We start from the raw sequence: 13,474 nt of genomic DNA on the forward strand, positions 1-13,474 counted from the left end.
ACCAAAACACAATGAAGATTTTTTCAGGCGTGGTTGTTGAAGGGTCCGCAAAGGATTTGAATGCCATTATGAATCTGTGAGAAGACAAAAGAAGAACTGTTTTTAGTAATAAAAAAATAGTAAAATAAAAGTTCTCACTTATATAACCTGTGACCAAAATAATTCTTTTCAGCTACATCTACCTAATGAAGAGGAAACATTGTTAATTTGGATCACCAACATTTCTTTCTGGTTTCTAAACTCCACATCTTGCATTTGCTTAAATTTCTTCTCAACTAGCCCACATCTAGCTGTTACATCTACAGTTAACAGTAATAACTTCCCTTTTGTGAATATAAAGTAAGGTACAGTAACATAGAGCCAGCTGGCATAGTGATTTGAGTGTTGGACTACAACTCTGGAGACCAGGGTTCAATTCCCAATGTGGCCATGAATCCCACTGGGTGACCAGGGGCAAGTCGCACTCTCTCAGCCACAGGGAAAGGCTAGGGCAAACCTCCTCTGAACAAATCCTGCCAAGGAAACACCATGATAGGGTCACCATAAGTTGGAAATGACTTGAAGGCACACCACACACACACAATAATATGGCCCCCAGGACTTTGGGGAGCCTGAACCATGGAGGGGAAATTATTTAACTCTGGCTGCTCTAACAGTACAAAGAGGGGGAAATGGGGAGATTCTGGAGTTTTGTTAGGGACATTTGGGGTAAGGCTTTGATTCCTCTAGATCAAGAGAGGGCATATTGTCAGCCATGGCCCTCATGAGCCCCTTTGAAAAGGCAGCCCTAGAAATCCACAAAACCACCCCCCTCCATTTTAAGAAGAAATAATGGTAATTTTTGGGCTCCTCTTGCCTGAAAAGTGTCCCAAAACCATTCAAAAATGTGTCCATTTGCTTCCCCTAATGCCCCAGAGCACACAAAACCTCCCCTCAAAAGAAATAACCCCAAAAGAAATAAATGACCCCAAATCAGCCAAAATGGTGCATGGAAGTTATGCTTCTTCATAGAAATAGCTGTCCACTTACTTGATGAGTTCTATGGTCTCTGCAAACATGCTGTAGGCTGGCTTTGGTGAGAAGGGATCTGACTCCATTGCAATGCCACTCTCAATGAAACACAAGGCAGCATCCAAGTACTTGAAGGCCTTCCCAACTTTATCTGTCTGTAAGGGAAAATAACAATGTTGATCAGTTAAGAAGCATCTAGAAGCTTTGGTTACTTCCTTCCCTGAATAGCCAACCTGAATATGGGCATGAGAAATCCTAGAGTCACTATTTTAATCCATTTTGAGCTCTGTTCAAAGACACTTTTCACCTCACTAAATGATCAGTAAGCTTGAATTTAGGAGATCGCCAAGAAAGGTATCTATAATGTAAAAAAAAGTTTTTAACTTCACCATTTAACAGGGCTGTCCAAAGACACAAATTTTCAACCGCTGAACATATTTACTGTGCAATTAGCATGATTATGTCAACACACTTAAAAATGGTGCAATCAGGTTGCTTTCCTACACACTACTTAAAAGTGAATGGGATTACACAACAGGGCTGGCTTTTAGCTTGTTCACATTTTTTAAACCAGAAGGAAATTAAGGCCCCAGAAGCTCTTAAAAGGCAAGACTCTATTTTCATAAGCAAATAAGCAAAGACTGAGCATAATGCTGTTAATTGCTTGCTGGTACGGCCTTCCATTGCATCCAAAATAAAAAGGAATTATCACATATAGAGAACATTTCCCTTGACAAAAATGGACTTCAATCAGTCCCACATTTGTGAATAGCATTGTACTAGTTCAGTCTTTAACAAAATAACAGCTGATTGGTTCAGTTCCAAGAGCATATAACTTTTGTGGTACACAATGGAATGAATATTATTCAGTTCTCTCTGCATCAAAAAGCCAGATCCCAATATTCTGCCCTGCTATAACACAAACACAAAACAGAAACCAGGAAAGAGCTACAGCCTCATTTCCACTTCCGACTCTATAAATCTATGATTCAGGCTGCAAGGGGAAGAAACCCTCAAATGTTTCTTAAATGTTTTTTTTAAATATCCCTGCAAATTAAAACACAAAGAGGAGATTTTCTAGGACAGTCTACTGCTAACAGTGCTAGCTTTCTACATGCATGATATTTTTTCAAAAATTAATTGAGCTTTTGAAAATTAATTTCTACCTACCTGCTATCTGAAATGACAAAGTCTGCTGCATTCTCATAACCTTCCAATTCACTTATTTAAAATATTTATATCACCTTTCGCCAAAAGATCTCAAAGCAGTCTTTGTACTGATGTTATGCCATGATTAAAACCAACTTTGCTTTACTACTATTTATTAGTATTATTTTTTGCTGCATTTTTTTTTAACTTTTTAAATTTGTATCCCACCTTTCTGATAGTATTCAAAAGTGGACAGCAGTGAATATCGATTAAAATGATAAAAGAAATTCAGTGAATAAAGACCAAACTGAAAAGATTCCACTGTGAAAAGTGGAATCGTGTTAACTGAAATTAAAATGTTAATGTTTGAGTTATAGAACACCATCGTGTTTCTGTTTTGCATTTGAAACAACCTTCAAATTATGTTACATCGTTCCTCTTTTTTCACAGATGAGAGCTCTGGTTGAGAGACAATATGATTTGGCCAAGGCATCCAGAAATACAGTACTGTTATTTCTATTAACACATAGTAAGCTTGTAGCACTAGTATGATTTCACCTCAGATGCCCATCTTACCTTTTGCTCTCTTCATAGTGCTTGCCTTTCTGAGTTGCCTCATGCTTACTTACTAAAATGTGTTTTAAATAAGGTTATCACTGTACCCTTGATACACTTACTTCTTACTAGAATCATAGAATCACAGACTTGGAAGAGACCCCAAGGGCATCCAGCCTCTGTCAGACCTCCAAAGAAAGAGACTCCATTACTTTCCAAGGGGCTCGTCTTCCACTGTTGAACAGGTCTTACTGTCAGGAAGTTCTTCCTAATGTTTAGGTGGAATCTCTTTTCCTGCAGTTTGAATCCAATGCTCTGGATCCTGTTCTATGGAGCAGCAGAAACAAGCTTGCTCCAGTCTGACATCCCTTCAAATATTTAAACAGAGCTATCATATCACCTCTTAACCTCCTCTTCTCCAGGCTAAACATCCCCAGCTCCCTAATTATCTCCTCATAGGGAATGGATTCCAGACCCCTCACCATTTTGGTTGCCCTTCTTTGGACACACTCCAGCTTGTCAACATCCTTCTTGAATTGTGATGCCCAGCACTGGGCACAATAATCCAGGTGAGGCCTGACCACAGCAGAATGGAGTGGCATTATCACTTTCCTTGATCTTTCCACTGTACTTCTATTGATACAGCCTGGAATTGCGTTTGTCTTTTTAGCTGCTGCATCACACTGTTGACTCCTAGATCCATTTCACATGTAGTCTTGTTAAGTCAGGTATCCTCCGTCTTATATTTATGCATTTCATTTTTTGTGCCTAAGTACAGTGTGCCCGAATCATACGCAGGTGCCTTTTATGCAGCTTCCAGCTTCTGCTGGAAGCCCCATGCCATTTAATGAATGGTGTGTGTGCCAGTGGCGCACGTGCCACCATGTGCACGAGCCCCATTATCCTCAATGGAACTCAAGTATAGGCGGAACTTGCCTTACATGGCGGGGTCCAGAACGGATCCCCCACGTAAGGCAAGGGACCACTGTACAGTTAGGAGCACATTATATCTGCATGCAAACTTTCTGATAATACCAGGGAGACTTTCTTATTAGACAATTACGATTTTTTGAATCCAGAATCAAGCCAAGGACCTTACCATTGCATCTGCTTTGTGCTTCAACCTTTTGGCCTCCTTTATGTAAAATTCCACTGGATTGAGTCTGAAATAAGGCATGGACATGATTTTTTTTTAATCAATGAATAACTTATCAATAGAACTGATGAGTGCAGAGAGAGAGAGAGAGAGAGAGAGAGAGAGAGATTCAGCTAATGTCCAGTAATGACTTGGGTTCACACATTCCAGAAAATTCACCACTTTTTCTATTCATGTATGAGTGTGTGCGGTGTTTTAAGAAAATGTTTTAAGTTCCTCATGATTTCAAGTTAAGTTAAACATGTACAAAGCATTGTGAGCCATGTTCCAAAACATCTTGGTATGTTCTGCTGATATAACAGCCAAAAAACCAGAATAAGAAACAAGGAACAAGTGCGACATGCACAGTTTGGAAATAGTATACTGTACTTTACTGGTGAGTTTGTATGTATATCATGGCCTTTTGATGCAGAAATGCTGCCACTGTATGTTTCTGTAAGAACTCTACAATAAAGTTGATTTAGTTGCTTGTTCAGGGTGGAATGCTGGGCTAGCAAGCCAGAGTCCACCTGGCAGTGTGTCATTAACTAAACTGCTGAATTGAGTCAATTCATGAACTTTAAGGGGTTTTTAAAAATCCTCTTCACTCCCCATGGATTTTAAGAGAACATTTGATTTAGCTTGATTGGTACTGCTAGAAAGGCTATTCAGAAATATAAGGTGCATTTTTGTGAATTGTCACATGATGAATAACCACTAATGCTTAATGATGTACAATTAAGAATTTGGAAATGTATGTGAAAAGTGGTGGTTATATTAAAGAGACACAAAGGGACAAGAAGGTTCACAATTAATTCTGGATAACTGATCATCCAACCATAATAAGTGGGATGGTTTGAATAACAGCTTTATGAAGAACCAGAGTGTAAATCATTATAATCAAAAGAATTATTAGGGTAGTGAAGGGCTAGAAAATTAATATTTGCTACTGTAAAGTACTTGAATTTTCACTTATCTAGGAATAAAAAACAATATAAGATGGTCTTGCTGCTGTATGCTTTCAAATCATTTCCAACTTAAGGAACCCTGAGATGAAGGTATCCCAGAATTTTCTGGGGCTGAGAGTATGTAACTTGCCCAATGCCACCCAGCAGGTTTTCTTGTCTGAACAGTAATCTCCAACATACACACCACTACACCACACTGGATCTCATATAAGATATGAATATTAAAAAATGATAAACGGAGGTCCATAAATGGTTATGCATTTTGTGTAAGAGTTACTTTCTCCAGATGCAATTAGAATTAATCCTATAATTGTGTGCAAGATTTATGTTTAAATTTGATTGGATGATTTTTTTTAAAGCAGTGAAGATATCTGGCCAAATGTATGGGACAAATGGAGCTATATTTTTGTTTAACCCATCTATGCCTGACACACACATGATAAAAACATGGACTGCATCAGAAGGTGTCCTGAACTGTGAGGCTATCATCCTAAGATATTTTAGTTCAAATGTACAAGTCATTTGAGATGAAAGTGTAAGATGGAGAAGCAAAATGACAGTCATAGGATCTTTGCAAAAAACCTGGATGACAGCACAGGATTTTTAAGGAGAAAGGAAAAAAAAAAAAAGCTTGTTTACAAGGGAAGGAAAAAGAAGGATAAGGAAAAACTCAGATGATGCATCCAAGCCAGAAACTTATTCTTACTTGTGCGGCTTGCTTTGAGGTTTTGTTGGCTTGGAGGTACCATTTGGCAAAGAAGGCACTGGGAAAGGGTTTGGAACATCCTCTGCAGATCCCTGGGAAATCAGATATGAATTGTGTCAGATCACTGTACTCAGAAGGGAAGTCAAAGGGAAAAAAAATGCTTTCGGAGATAAACATGCATTTTATATATCCTCCTCCCCTTTCCCCCTTCTCTTTTTAAAACAGAGAATGAAGCTTGGTTTCCAATTATGCAGGATATGAGATTTTTCCCCCTAGATTGGTGAAAATATTAAGCTTCATGCTTTTCTTAAAATAAAAATCCCAAACTAATCATTCTACACAAAAAGAGCTTTATTTTGTTTCCAGCAATGACAGGAAACAGTACTAAATCCAACACTGTCTGCTGTTTATTCCATTCACTGTTGCTCCAAAGAGCTACGTTAAAAATGGCTTTCAATATATAAACTGATACTAGTCTGTGCTGTAAAGACACTCTACTCATTGGCATGTGGTTTTGTTTTAAACAAAATTATAGGGCTGTATCCATTATCAGTCCTACTTTAGTCACCCAGCGTAACTAACAAAGACCATTCAAGTGGTCTAGTCTAGATGGTACGAATATTGGATTAAAGGTGAGTCACCAGAAAGATTACTTCATTTTCAGGCTAATCTTGCAGTAGTGATTTTGCTAGACCTGGAACTTCCAGACCCAGATTCCATTTGGGTAATAACCAAAATTATCCTTAAAATTCCAGAAACAAGTATTTCACAGTTTTGTTATTGCTTCTCGAACCCATAATGGGGAAATTTGTTTCACAGACTTACTTTGTTGCTTTTTGAGCTTTCGGAAGGCTTCCCCTCCAGTCTCCTGTGCTTGGAGGATGACAAATCTTTGTGGCTTTCCTTGCTCTTGGCAGTGCTGAGAATGGGTTCAGAAGGCTGGCTGCAGGCACCGCTTTCACCCTTTGGCCTCTTCTGAGCAATCTTGGCTGGCTTCTGGACAGGCTGCATGGGAGATGAAAGAGGAAGTGGAGGCAGTGGCATCTCTTTTCTTTGTGTCTCTACAGATGGCTTTGAAATCCTAGAGATGAAGAAGCAAATATTTTTTGCGTTACACAGTGTACTGTAAAGTGTGTGACCTTATTTAAATGCACAACACACTGTTTCTGTTTAGGCTGAAGGTTAAAATGGGCTTGGGGACTTTCTGACAATTTATTAACATACTGGTAATATGCAGAAGTAAAAGCAAACACACACATTCATGGAACAATACACATGTAAGTTTGCCTTTAAGGGAGAAATGAAGCTAAATGATTTGATGCTGTCCAAGCTTATTAAGGGCTTGATTGTTTCTGGAAGCCTTAACCATTTGTTTCCTATAGTGGCTAGGATCCAAAGCACTATTTTAAGGGCTCCAATTAATTCAGACTACTGGGTTTTTAAAAATTTTGCTCTGGAAAGCAGGTTCCTTCCCAAAGCACATGCAGCACCTGGGGCTGAATGTATATGGCCAAGGAAGATATTCCAAGAGCTTCTAAACAGCATCTGCTGTGAAAAAGAGAGGAATGGGTGAGAAATGTGTTAGGCCTGCAAATTTATACAAGTTTATCCAATTTGTACATGTTACTGAACACAATTTGCAGTACTTCAGGAGGCATCTGAGGGTAAGAGCAGTCTGAACAAACATATAGCAATAGCAAGTACATTTCTATACCGCTTATCAGAGTACTTAAGCACTCTCTAAATGGTTTACAATGTGTAAACCAATTGCCCCCAACAAGCTGGGTACTCATTTTAGCGACCTCAGGCTGAGGCGACCCTGAGCCCCTAGCTGGTATTGAATTCACAACACTGTGGTTTGTGAGTGAGTAGCTTCAGTACAGACACTGCACCACAAGGGCTCCACATATGTCACTAGCAAGGCAAATATGGGCCAAATCTTTTGCAATATGTGTATTTAATGCCCCGTGTTTGGGAATTCTGGAACTGACGGCAGTAGGAAAGAGTCCCAGCAGCCTTCAGGGGTTGAAAAACTCAGAGAGGTTAGAACTATGGCCTGTTACAGACTGCCAAAATAAAGCTGCTTCGGGTCTCTTTGGAGGTATGCTGTTTAAATGATGCATGCATCCTAAAAATCCGGAAGCTACACCAAAACTGCACTCCAGTGCTTAGGAATGGAGTGTGGCTTTGGCGCGACCTCCGGACTCTTAGGAGCCATGCATCGTTTAAATAGCATACCTCCAAAGAGACCCGAAGCAGCTTTATTTTGGCAGTCTGTAACAGGCCTAAGACACCATCACAATAGTTTTCTGTGGTTTTTCTAGGCTATGTGGCTGTGTTCTGTAAGAATTTATTCCTGAAATTTTGCCTGCATCTGTAGCTGGCATCTTCACAGAGGGTGGTGGCATGGAAGTGTGTGGGGTATATATATGCTTGTGTGACCCTTGGTTGGTTGGAGTTACATGTACATCTGTGTGTTGGTCTGTTGTTGAATGGCAAGGACTAAGGGTTGGAGGAGAAGATGCCAGCTACAGATGAAGATGAAACATCAGGAATAAATTCTTCCAGAGCATGGGCACATAGCCCGGAAAACCCACAGAAAACTATGGTCACAAGCCATGAAAGCCTTTGACTTCACCTTCACAAGAGCTTTGTTCTACATTTTCTTCTACTGGATCACTCGCTAATCAAAACATAAATTTTAAAAAACAGAAGGCCAAAGCACAAGAACACATGTTGCACCAAGCTGGTTTTTGTTGTTGTTGTTGTTTTAAAATGTTTTCCCCAGTAGCTTTGCACTTACTTGGTTTTACTGGAGTCTTTATGACCTGATGATGAGGATGATTTGGTTTCTTTATCCAGCTTGGCTTTTTTCTGATCATTTTTCAAAGCATCTTCCTGTTGACAAAAAGGCAAAACACAGACCTTGGTATTCATGACTGAAGTTCCAATCCAACTCAATCAACACACAGCAGGAGAATGAGTGATTTGCATCTGTGGTTCTTTATGTCACTTGGAAGACACATACAGGAAAGATGCTACTGTCCCACAGATAGACTAATCTGTTGTTTATACTTTGTTGTTGCTAATTGCCATTAAGTTGGTCTCTACTTATGGTGAGCCTCTGAATGAGAGGCCTCCAAGCCACCGTTATCAACACTCCTGCCTAGGTTTTATAAACTCAGGACTGTGGCATCCTTCATTAAGTCTAATCACCTGTAATGCAGTTTACAGTAGATATGAGAAAATGGAAGCCTGAGGATAAAATATGCCCCAAGAGCTTTCCGCCTGGCCTACAGCACTATGCTTTTGAAAGCCATTGCTTTTTTATATGCTTCTACCAATCACTGCCATGCAGATGCCCACAGTAATTTTTTTTCAGGGCAAGTACAGGTTGAGTCTCCCTTATCCAAAATGCCTGAAATCATAAGTGAGTTGGATTTCATTTTTTTTTAATTTTAGAATATTTGCATATCCATAATGAGATTATTTTAGAGATGGGACCAAATTCTAAACAGGACAGTCATTTATGTTTCATATACACATAGCCTGGAGGTAATTATAATCAATTTTGTGAATGGAACAAAGTTTATGTAAACTGAATAATGAGAAGACAAAGCTGTCACGACCTCAGCCACCCATGTGAACAATTTTGGATTTTACAGTATTTTGGAATTCTGGATACAGGAGACTCAATCTGTATTGCAAGGAATTGTTCATACAAAATTTTCATTTCGTATAGTTTCTTCATTGCTTTTGGAGAACTCTTATGAAACAAAGCTTATAGCTTCTCTGAAGATGCCAGCCACAGATGCTGGCAAAACGTCAGAAAGAAACTCTGCTAAACATGGCCACATAGCTCGAAAAACCCACAAAAAACTTATAGCCTCCACTTACAGTGAAGTCTGGGAGCCCCAAATAACCAGTGAACTTCAGAGTAGTGAAGTTCATTCCACGACAGGCACTGTTGAACCAGAAACTGGGGGAAAAGATTTGCAAATCTTTCCCCAAATTCTCTGTTAACAGTGCTTCTTCCCTAGATTCTTCGCAATGCTTAATATCTGCCATAAAATAACACTTGCATGTATCTGCCCTGAAGCTAGTCTAAAATGACGGGGTAATCTGGAGTTCTAGGATTATAAGACAGCAATGTTCCACTCTTCATTATTTTTGTGAATTTTGTGAATGTTTTATCATGTCTGAAGCATGCAAAGTTATCCTTCTTCCATCCAGGCCAGTGTTCTATGCCAACTAGCAATGATTACCCCAAGATAGATAGATAGATAGATACACACACACACACACACACACACACACACACACACACACACGGATTAAATCTGGGACCATAAATTCATGTCCCATGCACTCTGTTGTCTTTAAACCCAATACTCAACTCTTTTTAGTTTCTCTTACCTGCCCTTTCTGCATCTTGCTAGACAGACCAACCAGTGGAGTATACAATACACTTCACATCAGTAGTGGAGCATCATAAATCATTTAAAACTTTCCACAGTGTCCTGGAACATCTGTGGGAAGCAATAGCTGAAAGGCCCAGCTGAAGGACACAAACACATGGCAACGCTAGTGGGCTTTGCCAGGATGTTGGGGCCTTGGCAGGCGCTCCAAAATATGTGGTTTGATTTTCAGCCCCCTGCTTTTTTCCCCCCTTTCTTTCTTGGAAAATCCCTAACATGGTATTTCCCCTTTTCCTCCAACACTGCATATTAGATTGATATTTTGATTGAGCTATCTAAAATTTCATAGCTCGTACGAGCCCTGTGTGTTCAGTTGAGGTTATAAAGGCTGAGCTATGCTGAACACATTCCTAGGAAGCACTGAAACCCAAAGTAAAAGGAACACATTCCTAGGAAGAACTGAAAGCCAAACTAAAAGGCATTCTCTGAAGATGCCAGCCACAGATGCCAGTGAAATGTCAGGAATAAACTGTTCTAGAACATGGCCACATAGACTGAAAACCCACAAAAAACTATAAAAGGAATACATTTTGTGATTTTTGTTTTGATTTCTATTCTATAAATAAATTAATGAATGGAAACATATGAAATATTGTAGATGAAAGATCACCTTCCTCCTTTTGAGACACTTGCTTGGCATATCCACACTCCTCTTGTCTGCATCCTGCTTGTTCATACTGTGGCTGTCTCTGCCTTCAGGCCTTTTGGGGCAGGCCATCTTCCCAGGTGGCTGTGGGATCCGTGAGAGAAGAGCAAGTTCAATTTTAACCACAAGTGCAGAAGGGACTGGGCAATCCCTTAAGGGTGAAAGTAACTTCTTATCCCTGACAGGCAAGAGAAACTTGTCTCTGTGAATGTCCTCTCTTACCACAACAGACCCTTTAGTGCTGCTGCTACTTCTGCTGCTGACAGGAACCCTGGGGGTTTCATTTAGGGGGCTGAGAGGCAATTGTTCCAAGGCACTGCCAACCACATTGTCCTTTGCAGTGTTGCGATCTGAAAATGATTGAACAGTGGTCGGGTTCAAATTCTTGTGCTTCTTCTTTTCCAAAGGCTGCGGTGCAGTAGGTCTGAGCTCTTTCTTCTCACCAGACTTGAGCTTCCCTTTTGTTTTCACCTTGGGTTTGTCTTTGGAAGACTGGTCCTTGGCCCCATATGGGCCAGGGGGCTCACTTTCTACTGTCAAGCCTCTCTTTGGCTCCTCTGGTACCGTAGCTTTGATGGACTTCCGAGGCTGCTTGCTCCCCACAGTCTGGTGGAAGGGCTCCTCCGTGTGCACAGGAGGCTTCTGGTAGCTCCGCTTGGTAGGGAGGTGTACCTCTGGGCCAGGAATAGGAGCTTTGCTGCCAGTTTTGGAGTGACTGTCTGCTGGTGGGGGACATTCCCTTTTGCTGCTGTTGCAACTCCCAGAGCTGAAAGTTTTCTCTTGCCCTTTGCCCTCCTGGAGACTTCCCCTGCTATGGTCATCTTCAAGCACACTCTCATTGGGTCTCAGCCAGTTTTTCAGCTGCCATCTGGTAGATGCTTGTGGATCAGGCTGTGGAAGAGAAAGGAAAACCAATTAGTCAGCCCCCCTTATCCACTGATTTTTTTATCCATGGATTCAAGCATCCACGACTTGAAAATACTTTAAAATATACAAATTCCCATAGGCAAACCTTGATTTTGCTCTTTTATATAAGGAACTCCATTTTACTATGCCATTATATTTAATGGGACTTGAGCATCCACGGATTTTGGTAATAATAATAAATAAAATAAAAAAATATTTCTATCCTGCTTTTTGCCAGGCAATCAAAGCGGCGTACAACAGGTTAAAATACATCCATATATACATAATACCCCCCCCTTAAACAATACCCATGGAGAGCCCTGAAACCAAACTCCAGCGGATACCAAGGGCCCACTGTATATGCCAAAAGGAGAGTTCAGTTTTAAAAAAATCTGCTATTCCCATTCCTCTCTTTGGTCTGTATTTTATGTTGAGCAAGCCCCAAAGGACCAATAATGGCAACTCCCACAGAAATCTTCCCGTGTGATCCAAGGCTCAGGCAGAAAGCTTCACCCCTCTAGTTCCTCTGTCCTCTGCTATCCAGAAGTCTCTTGTTCCCCCAAATGACAACTACTGTGCCCTTTCTTCTTTGCTGCACCGTATGAAGCTCTTTTACAACCTTCCAATTATGCTTGCTCCGATGTCCTGCTGTAACTCAGTTTGTAGGCAACCCTAAACTGAACAATTATATACTCTTATTCTTGGATTATCTTCCGTCTGCTTCTCTACTCCTTCCCCACAGGCTCCCTTGTGTTCAGTTTTAGGCGGTATGCTGCTTACAGATGGGGCCTGCCTCTTGCACTCTGAAAAGCACCATACACTTTCAGTAGTACTATATAATATATTTTTAAAAGAATGTTTTAAGCCCCTCCACATCTGTTAAAACAGATCTTCTAGGCAGAGACTTCTCCTTCTGAATGTGAAAAACATATCATCTCACCCTACCTCCAGTCTTAAGGAATAAATGGCCTAGCAAGAGATCCTATACATTTTAACACAGCATAAAAATGCACTAATGTAGATGTGCTGGATTCCACAGCTGAGCAAACAACTGTGCAATAAGAGTCACAGCCTTCAGCTCGCCTGTTGTTCAACCTCTGATTCGCTCCCCACCCACCAAAGTCAAAAGACAATTGAGAAAGTGATGCATGTGCTTCCAAAATGACTGGCTTCACTGAGGACTACACTTACGCAACCTCAGAGAAAGTGCAATCACTTGCACAACTGTTTTTATGGTAATGTGGTGCCTGCAACAGGATTATGGCTCCATGGCACTACCACATGAACATGCAGAACCAAACCAATGTCTTGATCTGAGGAAGGGATATATGCATTCGATAAAAAGATGACTTTGGGAGGAACTTCTTGCTGTTTACAACATGATCGCAGAGGAAAGAAGAGAGCTGAAGAATCTGAACCTCTCTGATTGTACAGAAAAAGACAGCTGAATTATATTGAGGCAGGGCAGGGGAGTGCTTCTGATCTGGAGTTTACAGGTATAAGTTAACAAAGTAAATGTGTTTCTGGGTATTACTTTTTTAACAGAAAATTTGGAACTGGAAGCAGAAATAACATAGGAAAAATAGGGGAAGGTTCCTATACCACAAACCAGAAAATCAATTCAACATGTTCCAGCAAACATTTCTTCAAAACTAACAATCACCTTGTGTAAGCAGATAAAAAGATTTTGAATCTTCTGGAGACCACATGCAAAATGCATCCAGTGATGATATTTTCTCTTACCAACCTCCACTTTTCTTATTGTTTCCATTTTGGTAGCCAAACTTTCACAGGTTGAGTCTACCTTATCCAAAATGTTTGGGACCAAAACTGGTTTGGATTTTAGAGTTTTGTGTATTTTGGAATATTTGCATATGAATGATATCTTAGAGATGGAACACAAGTCTAAACATGAAATTC

General features: G+C 40.3%; 2 protein-coding genes across 5 annotated transcripts in view; one reads left to right on the top strand and one right to left on the bottom strand.

The window, feature by feature from the left end:
* KLHL8 (kelch like family member 8) overlaps window positions 1–13,474 on the top strand; it is a 61,413-nt gene that overhangs the window by 42,370 nt on the left and 5,569 nt on the right. The gene's annotated exons all lie outside the window — the stretch shown is intronic.
* The window catches only part of AFF1 (AF4/FMR2 family member 1), a 151,268-nt gene that overhangs the window by 9,254 nt on the left and 128,540 nt on the right, over window positions 1–13,474 (bottom strand). For 2 of the 4 annotated variants that reach the window (XM_042470216.1, XM_042470215.1), the window contains exons 11-17: window positions 10,613–11,539; window positions 8,328–8,422; window positions 6,350–6,605; window positions 5,525–5,616; window positions 3,815–3,878; window positions 1,030–1,166; window positions 3–74 (exon numbers count right to left, since the gene is read on the bottom strand). In XM_042470216.1, the coding sequence (XP_042326150.1) occupies window positions 3–74; window positions 1,030–1,166; window positions 3,815–3,878; window positions 5,525–5,616; window positions 6,350–6,605; window positions 8,328–8,422; window positions 10,613–11,539 (1,643 nt within the window). The remainder of the gene's footprint in view (window positions 1–2; window positions 75–1,029; window positions 1,167–3,814; window positions 3,879–5,524; window positions 5,617–6,349; window positions 6,606–8,327; window positions 8,423–10,612; window positions 11,540–13,474) is intronic. The other 2 variants (XM_042470217.1, XM_042470218.1) reach the window with 2 other exon arrangements.

The sequence above is a fragment of the Sceloporus undulatus genome, chromosome 5, assembly GCF_019175285.1.
Source record: "Sceloporus undulatus isolate JIND9_A2432 ecotype Alabama chromosome 5, SceUnd_v1.1, whole genome shotgun sequence".
NCBI classification, from domain to species: Eukaryota; Metazoa; Chordata; class Lepidosauria; order Squamata; family Phrynosomatidae; genus Sceloporus; species Sceloporus undulatus.